Source organism: Atheta coriaria, unplaced genomic scaffold (assembly GCF_025399875.1).
Source record: "Atheta coriaria isolate IRGN ID8LTWV9N9 unplaced genomic scaffold, Caltech_Dcor_3.1 hic_scaffold_13_pilon, whole genome shotgun sequence".
In the NCBI taxonomy this organism is placed as follows: Eukaryota; Metazoa; Arthropoda; class Insecta; order Coleoptera; family Staphylinidae; genus Dalotia; species Dalotia coriaria.
In genome coordinates, this window is record NW_027045455.1 from 1,226,392 (window position 1) to 1,249,260 (window position 22,869).

At 36.0% G+C, this 22,869-nt stretch overlaps 8 protein-coding genes and 2 long non-coding RNA genes across 13 annotated transcripts; all 10 read left to right on the forward strand.

Annotated features, from left to right (window-relative positions):
• Positions 1-7: 7 nt before the first annotated feature.
• Positions 8-1,630, forward strand: LOC135801886 (titin-like). The gene is made up of 4 exons (XM_065315406.1): positions 8-33; positions 110-348; positions 469-756; positions 1,016-1,630. Exons 1-4 carry the CDS (start codon positions 8-10, stop codon positions 1,132-1,134), a joined length of 672 nt encoding a protein of 223 aa, XP_065171478.1. The 3' UTR covers positions 1,135-1,630.
• A 1,618-nt stretch (positions 1,631-3,248) lies between these two features.
• LOC135801785 (uncharacterized) lies at positions 3,249-5,423 on the forward strand. The gene is made up of 2 exons (XM_065315303.1): positions 3,249-3,315; positions 3,372-5,423. Exons 1-2 carry the CDS (start codon positions 3,313-3,315, stop codon positions 5,310-5,312), a joined length of 1,944 nt encoding a protein of 647 aa, XP_065171375.1. The 5' UTR covers positions 3,249-3,312; the 3' UTR covers positions 5,313-5,423.
• A 225-nt stretch (positions 5,424-5,648) lies between these two features.
• LOC135801786 (uncharacterized) lies at positions 5,649-6,388 on the forward strand. The gene is made up of 2 exons (XM_065315304.1): positions 5,649-5,719; positions 5,775-6,388. Exons 1-2 carry the CDS (start codon positions 5,717-5,719, stop codon positions 6,330-6,332), a joined length of 561 nt encoding a protein of 186 aa, XP_065171376.1. The 5' UTR covers positions 5,649-5,716; the 3' UTR covers positions 6,333-6,388.
• Positions 6,389-7,008: 620 nt separating this feature from the next.
• LOC135801829 (perilipin-4-like) lies at positions 7,009-7,943 on the forward strand. The gene is made up of 2 exons (XM_065315349.1): positions 7,009-7,057; positions 7,114-7,943. The coding sequence occupies exons 1-2, from the start codon at positions 7,055-7,057 to the stop codon at positions 7,870-7,872; spliced, it is 762 nt and encodes a 253-aa protein (XP_065171421.1). The 5' UTR covers positions 7,009-7,054; the 3' UTR covers positions 7,873-7,943.
• A 1,217-nt stretch (positions 7,944-9,160) lies between these two features.
• Positions 9,161-9,532, forward strand: LOC135801889 (uncharacterized). The gene is made up of 2 exons (XR_010550474.1): positions 9,161-9,208; positions 9,277-9,532. It is a non-coding gene; the product is annotated as an uncharacterized lncRNA (long non-coding RNA).
• Positions 9,533-10,224: 692 nt separating this feature from the next.
• LOC135801888 (uncharacterized) lies at positions 10,225-10,755 on the forward strand. The gene is made up of 2 exons (XR_010550473.1): positions 10,225-10,261; positions 10,318-10,755. It is a non-coding gene; the product is annotated as an uncharacterized lncRNA (long non-coding RNA).
• An 828-nt stretch (positions 10,756-11,583) lies between these two features.
• LOC135801830 (perilipin-4-like) lies at positions 11,584-12,454 on the forward strand. Of its 4 annotated transcripts, none has more exons than XM_065315351.1 (3): positions 11,584-11,705; positions 11,761-12,016; positions 12,083-12,454. In XM_065315351.1, the coding sequence occupies exons 1-3, from the start codon at positions 11,703-11,705 to the stop codon at positions 12,382-12,384; spliced, it is 561 nt and encodes a 186-aa protein (XP_065171423.1). In that variant the 5' UTR covers positions 11,584-11,702; the 3' UTR covers positions 12,385-12,454. The 4 variants fall into 4 exon arrangements, with proteins under 4 accessions (XP_065171423.1, XP_065171424.1, XP_065171426.1 ...); XM_065315352.1 differs by having other exon boundaries at positions 11,761-11,983; XM_065315354.1 differs by having other exon boundaries at positions 11,761-11,983; positions 12,116-12,454.
• A 484-nt stretch (positions 12,455-12,938) lies between these two features.
• On the forward strand, positions 12,939-15,341 carry LOC135801887 (uncharacterized). The gene is made up of 4 exons (XM_065315407.1): positions 12,939-13,133; positions 14,599-14,625; positions 14,692-14,887; positions 14,945-15,341. Exons 1-4 carry the CDS (start codon positions 12,939-12,941, stop codon positions 15,259-15,261), a joined length of 735 nt encoding a protein of 244 aa, XP_065171479.1. The 3' UTR covers positions 15,262-15,341.
• A 540-nt stretch (positions 15,342-15,881) lies between these two features.
• Positions 15,882-17,123, forward strand: LOC135801834 (uncharacterized). Its single transcript, XM_065315358.1, has 2 exons — positions 15,882-15,998; positions 16,061-17,123. Exons 1-2 carry the CDS (start codon positions 15,996-15,998, stop codon positions 17,078-17,080), a joined length of 1,023 nt encoding a protein of 340 aa, XP_065171430.1. The 5' UTR covers positions 15,882-15,995; the 3' UTR covers positions 17,081-17,123.
• Positions 17,124-17,405: 282 nt separating this feature from the next.
• LOC135801831 (uncharacterized) lies at positions 17,406-18,138 on the forward strand. The gene is made up of 2 exons (XM_065315355.1): positions 17,406-17,536; positions 17,603-18,138. The coding sequence occupies exons 1-2, from the start codon at positions 17,534-17,536 to the stop codon at positions 18,071-18,073; spliced, it is 474 nt and encodes a 157-aa protein (XP_065171427.1). The 5' UTR covers positions 17,406-17,533; the 3' UTR covers positions 18,074-18,138.
• Positions 18,139-22,869: the final 4,731 nt, after the last annotated feature.

Consider the following 22,869-nt stretch of genomic DNA (forward strand, 5'->3'; position numbering starts at 1 on the left):
CATTACCATGCGTGGTGAAAAAATAGTGGAACGGTAAGTGCTTTGGAGTTTGCTACAGTTTATTGATCTGTGCGGTGTGTTTGACATGGTTTCCTGATGTTATTTGGAGCTGTGTGTGCACTCAGGTATTGTGGCTACGTCAATGGCCATCGGCGACGCCGTCGACGCTGCTCTCCGTCGGCGTCAGCAAGCACACTGCCGACGATCGCTATTACGTCGAGCACATTCGCCACTTGCAGAATTGGGGGCTCGTCATTAAGCATGTGCACGTCGAGGATGAGGGTGTCTACAAGTGTCAAGTTTCCACGCATCCACCGACCATTATCCTCATTCATTTGAAGGTTACCAGTACGTATTTTGAGTAAAATTACAAATCAATTTTCATCATGATGATATTTCAATCACCTGGAATCCGGACGTGTCCCGGATTGATTACGTGTGATTTTATTAAGCGATTTCTGTGCGCAGAAGCCTACGCGGAGATCTTGGGCGCGCCCGATTTGCATCTGCGTGCCGGTTCCACACTGCACTTGGCGTGCCAGATAAGGCAGTCGACCGAACCGCCCGAGTACGTGTTCTGGTATCACGAGGACAGGATGATCAATTACGATGCGGGCGTGCAGGCGCTGACTAATTCGGCGTCGAACGTCCTAATCGTCCCGGACGCCGACAAATCGCACGACGGCAATTACACTTGCAAGCCGTCGAATGCCGTGCCGGCGCACATCAACGTCCACGTGCTGAACGCCACCGAAGGTAAGACCCTCATTGCCGACCCGTCCCGTGGGCACGCCACAGCATTCCCAGACGTTTCGCGGCGCGCAATAATTCAATCATGTCAGGCCGTCGACGTCGGTCCTTATAATTGTAATGATACCATCGTCATTAGGTACAACGTTTAACGTTTCACTGCTTTAGTTTAAGAGAATGTTTACTGACTGGGAAAACTTTCCCGCATTTTGAGATTCATTCTCAAGGTAAGACTAAAAGGTGTTTTTGTGATGTTTGTTTACAGAGGAGAATCCGGCGGCCATGTTGCATGCAAATGGAGCTTCCATCATCACAATGGACCTCTTCAACCACATCATTATTACAATGATGAGCATATTCATTGGAAGAGTATCCAACAGTTGAATAATTCACTATTATAATAAAACTTAAATAAAAAAATAAAAAATTAAATTTTGAATGGAAAAAAAGTGATATGATGATATGATGGACATTAGAAATGTCGGAACGTAATCATAAATTTTAGTAATTACAATATCTATACAGTAATCTATCTCATTACATCTCTTTGGAATCATTAATGGCTTAATGGTAATAAAATGATTGTATGTAGCATTATAAATACAGAAAGCCATTTAAAAATGATAAAATTTAAACAATTTAATACTTAAACGGATTTATAAGGGTTGGAATCCATAGTGAATGATAATGATTTTATTATACCAAGGAAATAAACATAATTATTTTTGTAAAATAAAATATGTACATATTTAAACTATTTTTATCCTGTTTTGTACTATGTATCGTTTGTGATTTATTGAAATAATTAAAGTGTAAATTTATTATTCATAAATAGGCTAACGTTAATACAGAGAATTATAAACAAAGCATCATTCATTTATTGTGTGTTTTATATTATTTCCTGAATAAATTTCCACTCAAACACAGAATGCTCGCATCCAGACAAACATAAAAATCATTTTGGGTGTTATTGTTTTGTTGCAGAACTCTTTGATATCGCTGCAAATTCAAAGAAAGCTCAATTGATATTCAGCATTCGTTTTATTCAGTTCTTCATGCTTCGTTTGCACTCGCCGCACTGTTCCTCTTGTGTATGTGTGCTTTTTTTGCTCTTCTGCATGATCAGGAGCGGTAGCAACGCACGGAATTGGAAGAATCGTCAAGTGAGTCCTTGACCCGGACTCGAACGGAATAAATAAATCGACACTCGAATATATTACACTTTTAGAGGTCCTGCAATCCTGCGGTTTGTTGGCCATGGGTGTTGGCTTTATTTGCGCGCAAAAAGGTAAGTGGATGAAAGGATGAAATCCCAACACGCGTCTACAGACATTCGCTTAATAAATAATTAAACAAAGCTTTTGTGATTAATCTTGGATCTGGACATTTTTCGTCGAATCTTCTTATAAATTAAAGAAAGTTTTAGTTGAGTGCATCTCTTCGCGTTTCACTTGTTCGTATTTTTCTTTGGCCGGAAATTTGGAAACTTTTTCTTTTGTTAATTACGAAACTCATTCACTTTGGTTTGTGTTGTTTATTTGCCAAGACGTCGAAAAACTGAAGGGGCTAGTCCCCAAACACCTCTGTTTTCTTCTTCGTTAGGGGAAAAAAATAAATCCAGTGCTGATCTAGATGTCACATAAATGTGACGTGATAATTGCACTGCAGTAAACCATTAAGGATCGAAAATGTAATCCGGAATTGTGCGGAATTTCAACGCTGAGAGCTTTGCACTTTATTGTTGCAGAAAGTGAGGTCTCGTGCGGGAAATTGCCGATCGCAAGGCGCGCCATAAAGCTGTATTGTGATTGTGTCAACTTTTCCAATAATAGCGGATTTTGCAAGTTGCACTAGCGTGGCGCGGCACAAAGGCAACGGGTAAAATAGTATGAAGAATGCAATTCGCGTTTCGGTTGGAAAGCGCCGCGGAAAATTGAATCTCGTAACACCTCACTAATGCGATGGTGCAAGGCACGCTGACAAAATATTTCAAGTGCATTCATTCAATATGCAGGCGCTACTACAAAATATGATTCATTATATTATGCAACTACAAAGATTTAGTTTCTAAAAAAAGTTAAAAAAACAAAAAATTAAAATTTTACTTACAATAACCTTAAAAATCCTAAAAATAGGTTACATTTTATTCCTAATGCAAATGCGCATGCGCAATTAGAACAAATAAGTTCAATGTCACAAAATTCATACTTTGACACGTATTTTTTATCAAATAGTGCACAAATTGCAATACGTAACCCACTTTAAAAATTATAAAACATAATTTAATGTTGAGCTTCATGTTTTCAAAAAAATACCCGAACATGTTTGATAATTATGTAAAATTCACTCAATATTTTACCACAATTTAATACAAATTACTAATTATCCGTCCTATACGCCATTGAATTTACATTTTATCTTGTATTATCACATTTTAAATCAACGCATATTCATGAAAAAATATACAAATTTTCCCGAATCGTATTTATTCACTTGTATATAAGATTTTTCCAAAGAACAAGTCCAATAGTTGTGAATGATCTGCCTACGAGTATCAACAACATGGTACTTATTAAATTATATTAATCATAAATTCTATAAATAAATGTGATTTTTTTCAGGCTAGACTCACAATTGTTGTTGCAGCAATTGCTGTGTTGGCCCTCTCGATGCCAGTAGTTGGCCAAGGGGGATCAACAGGATCCACCACGGTTACGGTTAATCTGGGTATTGCAAATGCCCTCACAGGCGCGATTTCAGGAACCGCCAATCTCCTCATTGCGCTAATCAACAACATGGAAACAATTACGAATGTTATCATCAGGGAATTCAGTGTTACGCTGTCTTTTATTTTGACCAATTTTCGTGAAGCCGGAAGTATGATCTATTCCAGTGTTATGTATGTCGTTGGCAGTATTGGGAGTACCATCAACACACTCATCACAGAATTCTCCAGTTATGTCTATTATGGAATCACTAATATGCGTGAATTGGTTGGAAACTTAACTTCAGTATTTACTTCAGTAATAAGAAATCTCCTGAGTAGTACTTATGAATTTCTAAGTTTGATTGGTTCAAATCTGAGTAATATTTTTGGAAATCTGGGAAATATTGTAAGCAATATTGTTTCAATGATTTATTATAATTTTTCTGGGATCATTGATGGTTTTATCAACTTTGGAATCAACATAGTCACGAATTTAAGAGAAGTTCTGAATATGGTAACCCGTAATATCATGAGTTTGGTATCCGGAGCGTTTTCAAATATCTACTACTTTATCACCAACTTCAGGGAAGCTATTACCACAATCGCCACCATGATCTATTCCAGACTTACAGGAGTTTTAAGTGGAGTGTTCACATTCATTTCAACCAGCATCACTCAACTCACCGATAACCTATATAATTTGATCACGAATTTTGGAACCATTTTAGATGGAATTATAAGATTTGTCTATTCTACATTCACGGAAAGTCTAGGAAACGTCGTCCGTTATATTTTTGAATTTATCAGAAATATCAACACTAATCTCTACAATGCTCTCATAAATCTTGGAAGTGCTATTGATAGATTAGTTAGAATTTTGTATAACGCTGCATTGGCTGGTTACAACTTCTTTTCGGGTATAGCTGGAAACATCTATACAGCACTCACCTCTGGTCTCAGCTATGTCATCACAAATTTACGTGAAATTTTGGAAGCAATTATCAGAATGATATATTCTGGTATAAGTACTGGAATACAAACAGCTGCAACAGTTGCTAATATCATCTCCAACAACCTTAGTGATATTTTATATGAAATTGTTACTAATCTACGAGATTTAACCACTAATATTGGCAGGTTCATCTATACAGCTCTTACGACTGGTTTAACCACATTGATTAGCAACACTTTTGATATATTCAGACAAATTTCTTCTAACATGGTTTATCTGATAACCAATTTACGTGATATCATCATCAGTATTTCTGGAATGATTTATTCTGGAATTGCTAACACCATCAACTTTATTACGACCAATGGCATGGCTTTTATTAGATATATTGGTTCAAGCCTCTCCAACGCTTTCTATAATATCCGTGACGTTTTATACAACACCGCCATCTATATCCAAAGCGCCATCTCTGCGGGACTAGCTCAATTGGGTTCTGCTATCATTACGGCATACCAACTTGCAGGAGCTACTATTACCGGAACAAGCGAGACCATCGCATCGGTTGTTTTTGCTGGTGGTACTATTTTGGGTACTGGTATATCTGTTATTGGTAATATGGTTGGAGGTGTAGTCATAGCAATCTCCGATGCTATTTCTACAACGATTAATGGATTAACTGGAATTATTGGAGCAGCAACTTCACTTTTGCTTCAAGGTCTAGTGACGTTCCTTGGTAACGACTTGATCGCTACGTTTATTGGGTCTCTTGGTAGAATTGTATACAATGCTGGTATTATGATCAGGAATGAGATAGTTATCTTCCTGACTACTACGCAAAATGAAATTATCAGAGTTATTACTACTTTTCTGAGTAATTTTAGAATTGTGGTTCAAACTGGATAAAAATTCTGAAATTTTGAAAAAAATTGAAAATTGAAAACCTAAAAAATAAAATCTATGCTTTATCATCAAAATTTATATTTATATTTGAAATAAAAATTTTCTATAAAAATATACAGACCCTGTGTTAGATAAATTGAATATATTCTTAATTTAATTATGAATTCTATTTGCTAAAACAAAAATAACATAATTTGTGATAAATATTCAAAAATTAGTCTAAACCTTAGCAAAACGACCAAAAAAACCCAAAACGTCATCAAATTTGAATTTTACACATGTTATCATGTTTTTTAAACACTTACGCAAATTTATACCGAATATATACATTTGCACAGATTATTATTTACGTATATATAGGATTTGGTCAGGAAACCTTTTAAAATAGTAAAATATTTGTCTTCAAAATGGTACCTGGGTTAATAACCCTCTTTTAAACCATAACTAATTTATATTTGTCTACAGGTGAACCCTACATTCTTTGTCACAGTCCTTGCTGCTTTTGCCTTGGCTACACCTGCAGTATGTCAAGAAGAACCAAGAATTTTTGGTATGATCAACCAAGTAACTAATGGTGTCACCAACGTTGTTACCAGCAGTGTTATCAACGCAGCTACAGTCACTAACAACGTTGCCAACAACGTTGCCAACGTTATTGCTGACACTACCACTAATGTGGGTAATGTAGTTGCCACTGTTGCAAATAACGCCGGAAATGCAGCTAGCAATGGCATCAACGTGGTAGGTGTGATTACCAGTGGTGTGGGCCAAACTATTTCAAATACGCTGAACGAAGTCAATCAGGTGGTTAATAGCATCACATCATTCGCCGCCAGCGGAATGATTTCTGGATTGATCGCAGCGATCAGAAAGGTTGTTATTGAAGTTGTTGAGGTCGTCACTGATGAGGTCCGGGAGACAGTTACTACTATCAAGGATGAAGGTAATAAATTGGTCAATGAAATTACTTCGAATGTCCAGGAATTTATTAGCAACCTTCGTCCAGTTACCACCTCTGGTTAAAAGTTGTATTATGATTGATTAGCTTTACTTAAACAATAAACGTAGCTACAACTTTATGTTTAAATCAATGTTTTTCTATTTTCACCATTGACGCACCAGTTTTTCACGGTTTTAAAACACAAAAATAGTATTTTAAACACGGGCGATCAAAACCGTGACTAAAGTACTTTAGTCACGGGCTTTTTTACAGGGTGGAGCTTGCGGCTGTGCATTTGCCTACGGTGCTGCACAAAACCATATTAAATGCAATGCGACATCAGTCAAACAAATGAAATTTTGCGCTGCTGCTGCTCTTAATCAATTTTATGACTATAACTCCAGTTTAGCCACTTGATACTTCATACACTATTATATGTCAGTATCTATCCATATTTTAAATTCATAAATTTTTAAAGCTTTTAAATTAACAGATATTACTTTGACGTCATTTTCTCCATGTAAAAAACGGTAAAAACAGAAATTTCCATATTTAGGTCTAGGTGACGCAAATGATTTAACAATAAATTATATTCCTTTTAAAAATACATACCCTGCAAAGCTTATGATGCAAGTTTTAGTTTAAAAATTCAAATTTTCGCGTTTAAAAATATATTGATTGCTTTTTTATCTCTGTAAAAATAATTATCTAATTGTTTTTTTAAGTGTGTCTTACTATATAAGACTTTATTACTTGTTAATTTTTTAGTTTCCACTTTGTTACTTAACAAGAAGATTCTAACATTATGGTAGGCCATTAGAAAGAAGAAATGTTACTTAAATTTATATAATTCTTTTGATTTAGATGAAGATAAGTATCCTGGTGGCAACCATTGCAATTTTGCAATTGTCCGCCCCTGTATCATGCGGATGGGGACTGGGAAGTTTAGTTGGTGGAGTTGTTAGTGGTGTAGGTAATGTTGGTAGTGGTCTTGTTGGAGGACTTACTAATGCTACTACAAGCGTTGTTGGTAGTGCTGTCAATGTAGGTTCGTCCGTAGTCAATGCTGGTACAAATGTAGTTGGAGGAGTAGTTGGGGGAGTTGTAAACACAACCACTAATGTTGTTGGTGGTGTGGTCAATGCTGGTAACACCGTGGTTGGAGGAGTGGTCAATGGTGTGGTCAACACCACCACTAATGTAGTTACTGGAGCAGTCAACGCTGGTACCACTGTAGTCGGTGGTGCAGTCAATGCTGGAACCAACATTGTTGGTGGTGTGGTCAACACAGGTACCAGTGTCATTGGTGGTGCCCTCAATACCGGAACCAACGTCCTAGGAGGTGTTGTTGGTGGTGTTCTTAACACCGGTACTGGTTTGCTTGGTAACGTTGCAGGCGGATTGATGGGAGGTGTGACAGGTATCATTGGAGGTTTAACCAACGGTGTAATGCAAACCATGATAAATTCAGCAATCAGTGCTATCTCTGCTATGATTAGAGCCACAGTTATTGCAATGTACAATGAGGCTGTGGCTACAGCTATTGCATTGTGGCAATTCATGTGGGAAACAATTGGACAACTTACCAGCGCTGTCATGTCTGCTTTACCTGTTCTTGGTTAATACCATAAAAGAATAACTCTTGAAATTTGATGTAATAACTCATAATGTTAATAAAAATTTATTTGTAACCACTACTTGGCATTTGTTTTTTAAATAAATAAAGCAATAGTTTCGATAATGTGTTATCATATATATTTACGTTAGACATTTCAAAATCAGAAATTGATCAATATTTGACTATAAATTAAAGTGTGGAGTTATTAATTGTACTTAGTATTTACCTACTACCCAACAGTAACAAAATTCAATAGCATAAAACATGGTAAGTGTCAATCTCTAGTTTTTTTTATAATAATAGTTTTTGGAATTAATTTATATGAAAATTGTAGGCTAAGATTCTTGCTATTGTAACTTTTGCCACCTTGTACCTAAGTGTAGAAGTTAATGGTCAAGGTTTGAGTGGTTTGGCTGGTGCCATTAACGCTGGTACCAATGTGGTTACTGGTATCTCCAGCGGCGTTTCAAACACGGTTGCATCCGGGACCAATGTTCTTAACGCTAGTACCACTGTAGTTGCTGGAGCGATCAACACAGGTTCTAATATAGCTAGTAATGTAGTCAACGCTGGTTCTAACATTGCTAGTAATGTAGTCAACGCTGGTTCTATCATTGCTAGTAATGTGGTCAATGCTGGTTCTAATGTAGCTGCTAATGTGGTCACTGCAGGTGCCAACGTAGTTGGAAATGTTGTCAGCACAGGTGCCACTGTTGTTGGTGGTATTACCAGCATTGTTACTGGTGGTGCTTTTGCTAATGCAATTTACTGGTTTGGCATTATTGGTGCTACTGTAGCCGCAATTACCATTCTTGTGTAATAAACATTGATAATTCAATAAAATATCTCTCAAAACTCGATTTTGATTCTTTGTTCATTCGTAAAAATTTTATCGATTTCAATTCTTACGCAATTGTGGTAAATATTACATTTATGGTATTTTCATTAGGACATACTCGTATTTAATATCGGCAATTGATTTATTTACACAATTTGATTGCACTGTGAGTAATTAACACTAATGAAAAGTTAAGAAGAGTTTCTAAACTTTCCATTAGAATTTGTTTACGTATAATATTTAAATCAGAGCAATATAATAAACAGTGAAAAACAAAAACAGGTAGGTACTTCAACAAATTGATTTGCTAATTTACCTAATTTATACTCATATTTAGATAATACTTACGAGTAAGTTCTTATCTTGTAGTAGTATATTTTAATTTTGGGAAAGTTTCCACTGAAACTGATCTGATATGAGGTACTATATAACAAATCCACTTTTTCTATTTGGCACTTACGTCTGCTAAGTCTAGAACGAGCACACCAAACCCTTACAAAATGGTAAATACATACAAGTAGTTTAACTAGTACAAGAAGTAAATTTAAATTATTTTATTTGGAATTTACAGGCAAAGATTAATTTGGTTATTGCGGCTCTTGCCCTATTCTGCCTGGTTGCTGTCAACGCTGGTCCGTCTACAGAAATCAGGGCTGAAGGTTCCAGTGGTGGAATACTGGAAGGACTTAAATACGCTTTCCTGGTAGTTTTCCAAGTGCTTGTTTATATACCAGTAATTATTTACCAATACTGGGCTAGGTTATGGATATAAGCTCAAATAAGGACGCCCGAACATGTTTTAAATAAATCTAAGTAGCATCATTTAATCGGTATTTTGAATTACCCCACAAGATATTTTTAAAGACTTCCTAACATTATAACTTACATTTACCATATGTTTTTATGCTCCATACCCCTAAAGTTATTAGTTTTTACTAGTAAAGTTGTTTCCTTTGATGCTTATAAATAAAAAAGGTTGATTTTCAATTTTCATAAAAAAATAAATTAATAAATATAAATTTGGTGGAGGCGCCAAATATAATTATAATTAATGGTTTATATACGGCTTATATAAACCGTATATACACCATTATTTGATCAAATATAGGTACTAAGGGCTTGCCTTGTAGACCTTGATATTTAATTGCAATATGTACTTACAACATTATTTAATAATTAATTATTTCGACGGAAAACATGTTAATGTCCAGCATGGAATTCTAAATAACCTTAGATTTTAAAAATGGTGTTTTAAATTCTTTTTTGCATTTTCTATCTAACAAGATTTTACTAAATGGCTTAAGCAGTTGGCTTAAGTTTAAATTTGACTTTACAAAAACATGCAACATTTACAATATATAACAATAGTTTTTAATCTCATGCAATGTGGAAATATATGTAATTTATAATCATTCAATGGCAGTAGATAGCGTCTTATCGTTTAGCCTATGTTATGCTTAAATATTGCTAATAATTAGCTTAAAAAAATCTGCATATCAGTATAAAACAAAGCACCAGTAGTTCATTCATGTTTTAACTTTGATACTTGAAACATGGTAAGTAACATTTGTAGAATACCATTAATAACAGTTTTTAAATTTGCAAATTTTAGGCTAAGATTTTTTTGCTGGTTGTGGCTCTGGCCATTTTTCAATTGAATACATCAGTTAATGGTCAAGTTATTGGAGGTATTGCCAAAGGAGTAACAAATGTTGCGAGTAGTATCAGCAACGTATTTTCATCAGCAGTAAGCAGAGTATTCAACGCCGTTAGGAACGTATATGATTACATTCTCAATCTTTCTCTTCCTGTCTACGCTGGTCGATTGCTCTTGCAGGCTCTTGGATTTCTTTTAGCGGTACCTGTAATGGCAGTTCTTATTCCAGTCCTTTTGCCAATGGGCATATTCCTTGAACTGTTCATGTATGTTATTTACAGACCATAAATGTCTTCATGTCAATGTTAATTTACCAAAAAGATAAATGTATCTTGGTTTAATTATATATTATGAATCTAATAAAAAACTATTTGTGTTGAATTAAAGAAAAAATCATTTTGTCAATGAGTTCAACAGCAATTAATTCAAAAAATATTATTATTTTGCATTTGCTGACGCGGATGCATACCACATAGAAAAACAACAGCTTAATTTTAAGCACATTTTTTTGCAAAATTTATCTTATCTAATTTATACCAAATAAATCTGCATATCAGTTTTAAATAAAGCGACAACAAGTTCGTTCATGGTTTCAGTTTGAAACTTTGAACGCTTGAATTAAAGACATTTAAATTGGTAAGTGTATCTTATAGCTTAAGTAACCAGTAAGAAATTAATTTATTTATACTTTGCAGGCAAAGATTTCACTAATCATTATTGTGGCTTTGGCCGTTTAGCACTTGAGTACTCCAGTCAATGGTTACCACCATTGATTTTGCTGAAAATACGTTGTACAGCCTTGCAACCATTCTTGTATACGCAGTCTCTGTATCAATTACCATTCTTCTTATTCCACCACTTTTAATCTTAGCGCTTTTCTTTGTGCCTATGATATGGTTGTTGTACAGAATATAAAATAACGCGCTTTGTTATAGAAGTACTGAAAGTGCAAATACTTGAAATTGAATAATAAGCAAAGCAAGTAAATCATTAATTATAACTACTTATTTACTTTATATATTTGATGGTTGAACCATCATGCTTCCATATAGCTATAGACATCCCAGGTTAATTTGTTTCTAATTAATTGCAAATATGGAAATAAATAACAATAAACTTATTAAAAAAATAACAAAACAAGTTTTCCGTTCATTGATTTGCAAATTTATGCAACATACACTCAAATTTTGGCAATGAGGAACGTGTTATCATTTAGTGATATAGCTCAATTTTGTTATTGCTTAAAGCTTATCTACATATGAGTATAAAACAAAGTAACGGCGTGGTTTGTTGTAGTTTCTATTTGGGAACCACAATCTTCTACAACAAACTCATAAAACATGGTTAGTAATAATTTATAGTCAATGTTTTGCTATTATTATTGGATTCCTATTGCAGGCGAAGATTCTTTTGGTAGTTGCGGCTGTTGCCATTTTCTCATTGGGTACACCAGTCAATGGTCAATGGGAAGATCGATGGGGAAGTGGATTGGGCAGTGTAGTCGGTGGTGTTACTGGAACCATTACTAACGCTGTTGAGGCTGGTAGCAGCGCTGTTACCAATGCTGCCAATGCTACTGCAAATCTTGGTTCCAACGTTGTTGGTGGAGCCGCCAATATAGGTAATACTGTAGTTGGTGGTGTGGTCAATACAGGTAACACTGTAGTCGGCGGAGCAATCAATATGGGAACTAATGTCATTGGCGATGTGGTTAATGTAGGTACCAATGTAATTGGTGGTGCAATCAATACAGGAACCAATGTCGTTGGTGGTGCAATCAACACAGGAACCAACGTCATCGGTGGTGCGGTCAATACAGGTACTAGCATCATAGGAGGTACCATTGGAGGAATTACCAACATTGTTGGTGGTTTGACTGGCAATTTCATGTCCATAATGATCAGAGCACTTATTAATAGTATAATCACTGCAATGAGAGTTTTCTTCAGCATGATTGGTACTCAAGCATTAGTCATTGGTGCTGCTATTATGGTCGGTCTGACATACCTTTTGTTCTTCTAAATGTTTTAATACCTAGGCTTAACAAGCTGTAAAACTTACATCAACAATAAATATCAATTAATTTATGGGAGCAAGAGCATTACTTATATTTTCCAAAATTACAGCAACAACAAAAATAATTCATGTGATATACTAAAAACTAATGCAAGAGCATAATATATTTTCATCATTGTAATTATTACGTAAGTGCCTTAGCAATTCAATAACATATTTTGTTTAAAAATCATTATTTTTCAAAATTTATGCACTACATATCAACACGTTTGCAATAGATAACGCTTTATTACCATGGGGGGAAAACCTTAAAGATATTAACCATTAGAATCAAGTAATAACGTGGTTTATAATATTATCACCTCAGAAACCATCAAAATTTAAACTAAACTTAATCAAAATGGTATGTACTTACTCTATGAAAAATACTTTGATTTTAGTTTATTTTATGTTAAAAATTTTCAGGCCTCCAAAATCTGCTTATTACCTGCCATATTCCTGGTGAGTGTACCGGTAAATGGTTAACATTGAATTAGGTTGAATGATGTTATTAACACAGCATGGTTGTAGATCCCGTTACATTTCCAATTCTCAATGTTGGCAACCAAGTTAATCACATAGTTGACAATGTTGGTAACGTCATTGTTGGTGACGTAGTCAACGTTGGCAACAATGTAATTGGAGGTGTAATCAACATTGGCAATGATCTTGTAGATAGTGATATGACCAACATGGTTTATGGTTTATCTGGCATAGTAATGTTCGCAGTAATAATTGCACTCATTACCAGTATGTTAACTGGTCTCCAAGTGTTCTTGATTGGTTTTGCACTTAATATGCTCTTGTAAAATTATTTTATATCTACATAAACTTGATATACCGAGTAAATATGAAATCAATAATTAAAGCCCACTTATTCAAGGACAAAGGCAAATCTTGCATTAATTTGTTACAATTTATTACTTTGCTATTTTTAAAAATGTATTTGAACGCTTGCAAAAAGATAACGTCATATCATAGGGCATGTAATATTGCTTAAATTTGTTAAAATTTGTCTTCAAGCTTATCTACATACTAGTATAAAACTAGGTAACGGTGTGATTAGTGGTAGTTTCTGTTTTGGAACCTCAGTAAGTTAGATATACAGATTATTTAATCTAATTACTGTTATCTAAATTTATTAAAAGATGGTAAGGTATCTGTATATTGTAAATGTCAACCATAATAATTATTTAATTGTAATTTATAGACAAAAACTCATCTGATATTTGTAATTGTTATTATTTTGCATTTAAATACACAAGTCAATGCTCAAATTTGGGGTGGATTAGCCAACACAATTGAAAGTACCATTGCACTTGCCAATTGTAATACCGGTACGAGCAGTGGTTTCCCTCATACACCTTCTACCCCAAATAATGTTGGGGGAGCAATAAATACAGGTACACCAATAAATGGAGGTGGAGTCAATATTGGTACAAATTTGGGTGGTGGTATAGTCACTACCACTTCAAATAATATTGGTGGTGTAAACAACTTAGGCACCGTAATTGTGGGAGGATTGAATGGTGGGGTTGTTGTTAATAACCCTAATGGATCAGATGACCGTCCTCAGATTGGTTTAATTCAATTTTTAAATAATGTATTTATTACCGGAGTTAAACTTTTGTTCACTTGGATTGGTACTATTGTTTTAAGGATCTGCAAAATTATATTTTTTAGAGTTTTATCTCTCGTGAGACTGTAAATTACCAAATCTATAATATAAATAAACTATATTTTGCTATATAATAAATAAATGTATGAAATTTTTCCAAAAATCTTATTAGTTTTCTCTTTGAAGGTGTGTTTATCAAGGTTGTAGGAGGTTTCCATATTAGAAAGCTTTTATTATCCATAATTATTGCTAATATTCCCATTTGTGACCTTTGGACACTTTTAATTTGATATCAATTTATAATTAATTCCTACGTCATGGTCTCACGCAATTTGCAAACAAATTAGCTAAAGTGCTAGTTACGCATTAGTCCAATCATATTCATTTGTAAAGCACTTAAAACACGCGTCACCCATTTGTCAATTGAAGCTATGTTACCATTTGCTAAGGATAACACTTATCTTTGTTTTTATTATCTATGTCTAATGTATTGCTATTATTTGAAGTCAACTCATATCCATATTGGTATATAAGAAAAAAATTGCAGAACATTATTACTGCAGGTCTTTTCAGAACACAGCAACAAAATGGTAAGAATTCTATAATAGCAAAATCAAAGGTACCTACTTCATTAAAGGATTTTTAAATCATTTTAGGGTAAATTAGCTTTCTTACTCGCTGCAACTGCCGTCTTGTACTTGAGCAACCCTGTCAATGGTCAGTTTGGTGGTCTTACATCAATTGCAAATGGACTTACCGGAGGACTTGCCGGTAGTGTAACCAGTGGAATCACCGGTGGTATTTCCTCGGTAACCAGTGGAGTCACTAATGCACTCACCGGTGGAGTATCTGGTATGCTTACTGGTGGAATGTCATCAATTGCAAATGTTCTCACCGGTGGACTCTCAGGTACCATAACCAATGCTATATCCAGTGTGTTTTCTGGGGGCATCGTAGGAATGATTCAAAACGGTGCTAGCACCTTCGGTAATATCGTCAATACGAGCCTTAACGCAGGCATATCCGTTGTTGGTGGTGCAGTCAATACTGTTTTCGGCTCGTTTGGAGAAGTCTTCAGCGGCATGTTCATTCAAGGTGTTGTACAATTCTTCTCAACTGTTATTGCCACAATTGTTAGCGTCATCAGGGCCATTGTTCTTACCTTAGTTGAACAATTGATTAGCCTTTTCACATCCCTTTATTCCTTAATCATGTACAATAACTAACAGTAAATAATGTAACAATTTCTGTTTTGTTAAAAATATCTCAAAATGTCATCGAATAAAATTGTTTTCTGGTAATAAAACCACTGCATTTAGATTTATATTTTTTATAAACTAATCTAACCTAAAATTTAACCTATTTTGAGCAGGATTAGACATATAAATTATAAAATTATGAAAACATGTTGGCACATCGTAAATTTTAATTTTTAAACATTTTTAAACATGTTATCTTTACTTGTCCAAAGTTTATTATACCCAAAAATAATTTTACGACCCTCACAGATAAAAATGAACTTTGTTACAAATATAAAACATTGACTATTGACGTAATTTATCAGATACCTTCATATTAAAGTGTTTTAATTAAATCAATCAACATTACCTATATATTAATGTAAAGTAAAAGCTTATCTATCTATCCCTGAGAGTCCATATCAGAAATTTCCTTTAATTAAAGATAAAAACGACTAAAGACGTCATAAAACACTTTAGAATTACTGTAATGAAACCAGGACTTTTTGGATCCGTGCTAATCAGGCATTGTATGTAGGCAAATTTATTCCTTGTTATCGTATTGGTTAACTAAACAAAACTTTATCATTTCCAATTGCAAATATACTAATGGAGTCCGTGCTGGTGAGCTCTATTATCCGTATAAATATGCAAGACTTCTCGGTTAGTATTTGAATACCCTTTCATAAGTTTGGGTTCCGCAAAATCACAACTCTTGAGCAATGGTACGGACTTAGTCTTTAAAATATTTCCTATTAAATATGCTAATATATAAATTATGTTTTAGGTAAAAATAAATACGGTCCTGCTGGGCCTAGCCATTCTATGTCTATTGACACCAGCCTATACCCAATCAAGTTGGTTAGGCGGCGGAATAACAGGTCTCATTGGTGGTGCCATCAATGGGACCATTGGAACTGCTAGTGACCTGGTAGGTGCAGGAACCTCAGCTGCTACCAACTTGGTAGGAGCTGGTACTTCTGCTGCTACCAACCTTGTAGGAACTGGTACCTCAGCTGTCAGCAACTTGCTTGGTACTGGTACCTCAGCAGCTAGCAACCTAGTAGGAGCAGGTACCTCAGCAGTCGGTAATCTATTAGGAGCTGGTACCTCAGCTATTACCGGCGGTTTGAGCACCGCCTTATCAACCACCACCAACGGCCTATCGTCTATGATCACTGGTGGGCTTAATTTGGGCCAATTCGTAACCTCTGGACTCACAGACGCGTTATATAATGGCGTCTCAACATTTTCCTCCCTTGCAGGAAGTGCCACTTCTATACTTTACAATGGTCTCTACAACTCCCTCAACAGCGGGTTATCATTCGTTTCTGATGCTATGTATAGCGGTGCAAATATGCTTGCAAACGGATTGTACACAGGAGCTGGTTTGATGTTTAGCGCTTTAGGAAGTGGTGTTGTAATGTTAGGCAATGGAATAATAACTATGATAGAATCGAGTCTTGCGTTGGGTCAGTGGATAAGTGAAAGACTTACTCATATCATTTCCGGAGTCAGTGGGCTCATTTTTAGATTTTTTACAACTATTGCCGCTAATACCACTGAAGCAATGATTGGCACTGCTGTGAGCAGTATTGTGTTCACCTTCTCAACCACGGTTAGACACGTGGTATACACTTTATACATTACTATTAAGGAAGCAATCATTGCTCTAATAATATTCATATACAACGAAATTTCGGAATTGGTGATATTTATTTATACTTACACCAGTATGTTTATGTCATTCGTGTATACTCAAATTACCAATTTCTTATATTGGTTGAGGTCCTTTTTACCATTTTAATTAAAACTAATGGAAATAAAGTGTCAAATTGTTAATTACTTAATATTTTTTAATACACTTGTTTATTTCACTTTCCTAGTCGTAATTTTTTTCTAGAATAATGTAGTTTTATAATAAATAAATAAATAAATCGTTATCATATTTCAATAGTGTTCTACATTGCAAATTTCCCGATAATAAAAAAACTGCGCCGCCAATTTAAATATTACTTCACACCGTTAGTAAAATTTGTTATTGGAAAATTTTCTTTATCAATGTTTTGCCACCGCGCCAAAACTGATAAATAACCATACGAAAAACATGTGCGTTAGACATTATTTTTGCATATTCATTGTATGCAAAGTTACCAAAACCAAAATTTGCATGAAAACTTATTCAAAGTGCCCTGACGCTTGTATATAAGCTAACGAACTATAGCCCAACCATCATTGAAGTAATCATCTACTTGCAACAATGGTAAGCTCCGTAATAACCCAAACCAAAACCACAATTATAATATAATTCTGTTTTGTTATTTGTAAGGCAAAAATCTTCTACGCTCTCGTTGTTCTGGCCGTGTGCCAATACGCTGCTGCCACCGAAGAGACCGCAAAGGCATCCGCCATCATCCACTCCAATGCCCCTGCTTTCATCTCCAACATTCTGCACACCGTTGAGAATGTAGCCCAGACTCTGCCCAGCGCTGACCGTATTGACAAATTGATCCAACTCGTCCAGGAAGCTATTGAAAGGATCATCCGTCAAGGTGGCCCACTCAAGGAAATTGCCTTGAAAATCCAAAAATACGCCCAGTTCATGACCAGGGATGTCATTGAAGCCATGATCGCCGCTGCCAAGGAAACCATCGCCAAGGATATGGCTACCCCTGAAGCAGCCAGCATCATCCAGGCCGCTAATGGTATCGCTGCCGAAGTGACCGAGAGCGTGCAGCAAGTTGCTGATGTCGCCCAGGAAGTGGTCGACACCGCTGCTGTCATCTCCGAAGCTATTTAAGTTCTTCGTTTTTAAATATAAATTCAATTGTTCATAAATTAAAGAAATAAACATCTAAATGTGTATATCTTTGACTGTTGCTTGTTACTAAAGATGATATTATAATTGAATGCATATTATTTATCTTTATTTATTTATTTATTTTATAACAAAGATTTAATCATGTGTTACTGGTACTAGATAAGGATTACAGCGGTAGAATAACGTCCAGAAGAATTTTCTGTAGGCTATATAACATTCTCTCCAATATTGGAAAATCGGATCAAAGTATCCAGTGGTTGATGGTTCAGGTTCAACGTAGGTTGGTTTTTCATTAGGTTTTTCTTGGCATAATACAATACCAATTAATATGGTCAAAAGCAGGGCGTAAATAATTTTCTGGAAAAATATATTTTGGTAATTTTTTTTTAAATTTTTTTCTGCACCTACCATTTTTGATGTTTTTTGAGACTGATAGATATTTTAAAATATTGTAAAATATATACCAATGCCAAAATATACAAGTCTAATTTATGTTATTATCGGATAAATAAATTTGCATTGACGTAAGTACCGAATACATTTATTTTAATTTTTAATTTTTTTTTTGAAAAATTAAAATGGCCAATTTACTGTTGTATAAATCATAGTGAAGACAACTTTAGTATTAGCTTGAAACAAATCATAAACCAACATGTAAAAAGGTTCAAAATAACCAATTGCTGGTTGGGGTTCAAGACAAGTATCCTGTGTGGATACATATCCGCAAGTTATTATCACTAATAATAATCCCAGCAACCAGAAATTCTAAAAACGCAAAACGAAAAAATAAATTTTAATTATCTAAAAGATTTTGTAACCTACCATAATGAATGGTGTTCTAAAACCTATGAAAACTTTTTTAAACCTGCAACTATTTATATCTGTCTAAAATTAATTATTCATACAAATATACATTTTGTTTCATATTTTGTAAATTTACGTTTTTAAAATATCATTTTATGCACCCGTTTTGAATTGTAAACATCAACTAAATTAGTTTAAAAGGGGTTCATTGGTACCAGAACGCTATTGGCATTATTGCCGTTACAATGCGCGGGTAATTATAATTTATTGGCTGGACTGTGGTGCGGGCTGGCGCACTTACATTACTTACACACAGTGCGCGTTCGTTTTGAATAATAACGCTGGTATTAGCGGGGGCGATGTGTCGGCACGCCGCTGAAAATTAATAGTTAATAGCCGCCTGCGAGTGGCAAAATTCAGGCGAAGGACATGCCGAATGCTATTTCAGCTACCGCCCCCAACTTACCCATCCTGCTATCAAATAAACGCAAACGATTTGGGTGTTAATGATAATTTGTATTCGGTTATCGATGTTTATATTGATGGTGCGATTCTGCATTTAAGTTTTCTGCATGCAACGCATTATTCACGCGAGCATTTTACGTGTCACTTATTGTTAATATTATTGAAATTTGATTTGTAGGTGTTAAGTTTCATGTTTTGTATTTTTTGTTTTGTTTGTTTGGGTTTTAATGTCGAAACATGTTCAAAAGTGCGGTTTCGTGGGTTGAATAAACGATTTGTAGAGTGCACAGCGTGGAAGATTCGCGCTTTGCGGACGTACCGGAATAATTAACGCTCGTCGTTAATTTGCTCAACGCTTTAATCGCCATTCGAATGGAAATTCCGTTGAATCAAACCAACACTGAGCGAAAGCAAAGCGATTACGATTTTGGATTTAACTCAAACGTTTCATTAACAATGTTTTTCTACCCGAAAAAACAAAAAAAAAAACAGAATTTTATAAGATAAATTTTAACTTATTCTTGTGTATATTTTTATTCTAGGAAAGATTTGGATATAATTTACAAATTATTCCGTAACTCTGCAAATCCGAAAGTCGATGCAAACTCACTGCATCTTGATGCTTTTCCCGCTTTAGTCGTGAAGCTTGCACAAAGTCACCCTCACAGTCGGCACAATGCCCCCGATCCACCACACGCCAATAGCCTAGTAAGTGTTGCACATTGCACGAAGAACGCTGATACAGTTTAGCGAAACTCTTCGCGCCAAGCGGCGCGCCAGGAAAAACGTCGATGCTCCACTGCTGCGCTTCTGGCTGGCGGCCCGAGGCGGAAGGAACATGCACCGACCATAAATATCGAAAGTTATTTTGCATGTTGAACGCGAGTAATACCTAAATAGCTGACTTTATGGCCGCCACGCCGGAATGATAAACTATTTCGATTAGTTTACCTTTAAAAAGGAAGCAGCACAACAACGGCCACAATACTGGCGCAACTCAGTTACCAGCAATTGCAGAATTGCGGCGCTGGGATTTCAGAAGGATGTGTGATGTAGTAAAACTTGTGGTTTTGCCAAAACTCTGTTTGTATTAGTTCACAAAGTACGTGTGAGAGAGGGGAGTGAGAAAATCTTGTGCAAGGTAAATTTATTACAAAGCGCATAATTTATTAGGATATTACATAAATGCGGCTTTAGTTAGTTTCAACATAGTTTCCGTCGGAGAATGTGAGGCATTATTTAATATTATACCGACAAACTTGTGGTCCTAAACAATTTTTCAATATTGAAGCAACATTTCAGTAAATTTCAACACGTACGTAAATCTAAATGCAAAACGTTTGTTGTCTGTTTAGTTCCGCATCCATCTGTCTCCTCGAACTGTACATAAGTCACATTAGTTTTCCTCCGACATTTCTTTCCCCTATTTCGTACGGTTACATATGTGAGACACATTTGTCGTCCATGTTAAACGACACCTCGGCCAGCTTGCTGAATCACTACTACCCCAACGCATATATTTGATTTCAAAGAAAGACCCGGGATGTCCTTCCGACTGCGGTAAAAATATAGGGAGACGTCACCACGTCGCACGCGAAATCCGAGATGCGTTTAATACTTGATTGCGAGGGTGCACCAAGTGGGCACTAATGTATGTATGTACGCGCCGGCCACACAATGGCACCCAGATAGAATTCGTGCGCGTGAATGGATGAATGGCATACAAAAGCCGCAAATTTGCTGCATTAACATGACGATTATTGTGCGCCTAATGGCCTGACAAAAGAGGACTCGCGAGGGGTTTGCGCGCCGCTGATAAACGGGTAGAGACACCCTGTGTGCATGATGTTAGGGTGTGTGTGCCAACTAGGGTGACGAATCAGACACCCAAAAGTTCCTCGGATGAAAATTGACGTATGGGGACCTTGAAAATGTCGATTTGTAAATAAAAGAAGTATTTTAATGTGTGAGGGTTGTCATGGGGGTGAATGAGAAAGGCAAATATGGTTTGCGTGCAATAAAAATAGGGCTGCCACTGATTGCCCATAAATATTGACTTATTTTCACGCTTTCTGCTTTAGTTGTTCCGGTGGGGTTTCAAATTCAGCACGCATTTGATTAAGTAGGGTGAAAACTTATTTTTTGAGGTTATGTTAGGTTAGGTTCGGTGTAATAAGAAATTTGTAAATTTGCAAATGAAGCTAGCCGAATTAGAAGCAGCGCACATAAAATTTTACAACCCAATTTCAATTAAGTTTATTTTCTTCGGGATTAACTCGTTTCCATTATGGTTTCGAGGATTCCCTTCACGGCATGCGGCGCGAATAGAGTGCGACGTCGAGCGCGGGCTCGGTAATGAAAGCACGCTTCACTTGACATCAATACAAAGTTAAGCGCTTGCCATTCCTGCACACGCCTACATTTTCTTCGCTTTTGCAGGTGGTCGTCTGAGAATGTTTCGGTCCATTCGTTCGACTCGTAAATTTCGCTCGCGTTTCGGCTCTAATTTAATTTTTTCACTCCGAAAGACATTCGTAATTCATTTTTACGTTGCTTTTAATTCATTTCCACCCAATTCCGGCGACAAAGAAAACGTTGCTGTTTGTTGAAACTCAAACTTTCGGGCGAATTTATTGTTGTGAAGATGATATTATTAGCTGGAGTGTCATGATGTCAACTCGTGTAGAACAGGAAACTTTTTCGATCCATCCAACAACCACAGACATCATTGGAAACGCCACAAATGTTTTCTTGCCACCCTACAAGCCTACAACCCTCTGTTCCTTTCCTTGCCGACTTCCATCCGTCATATAAAACAAAATTCGATTCGTTACGGATTAATGCACTTAATATTCCTGCCTGCGAAAGGGACGCACGAAAGTCTTCCATCAATGGCTGTGCGCCCCGACCGCATTCAATCCGGCGTTGTGGAATTACACACATAACTCTGGGCGAACGCTGGAGAGTCATTTGTAAATCCAATTTATCACGCAAATCCTGCCGAATCCCAACATTAAGTCGACATCGACAAGACGACAAGACACCGACGACAGCAAAAGGGACGCAGGGTGCAACTTCACTTGTCTGCAGTGAAAATTTATGCAACTGTGACTCACAGCCATTTAAATGCATGTAAATATATTCAAAAATAATATTAACGTAATCTGCATTTTCTTAATTTTGATTTCTTTGCAGAAAAAACCTCGCCACTTAAAATTTAACTCAATTACCAACGCGTTGCGTTGCGTTGCGTAAATTTGCGTGAATGGTAAATGCAAACGCTTCTTAATTAAGCGAAATGCGCATTGCGTAAAACTTGCAACGCCTTTTTCTATCTCCTCAAATTTCAATTTATTCATCCTTGCCTTGCATTTCGTTTTCTTTGAGACTTGGGCGTCTTTTCAGATTGCAAGCACGCTGTTCATTCATTCGCGCCGGAAACGTAACTGCAATTCGGCCTCGCTGCGCTTTCGGTTCGTTTGTTAGTTCACGCGCAACGCCGTTTT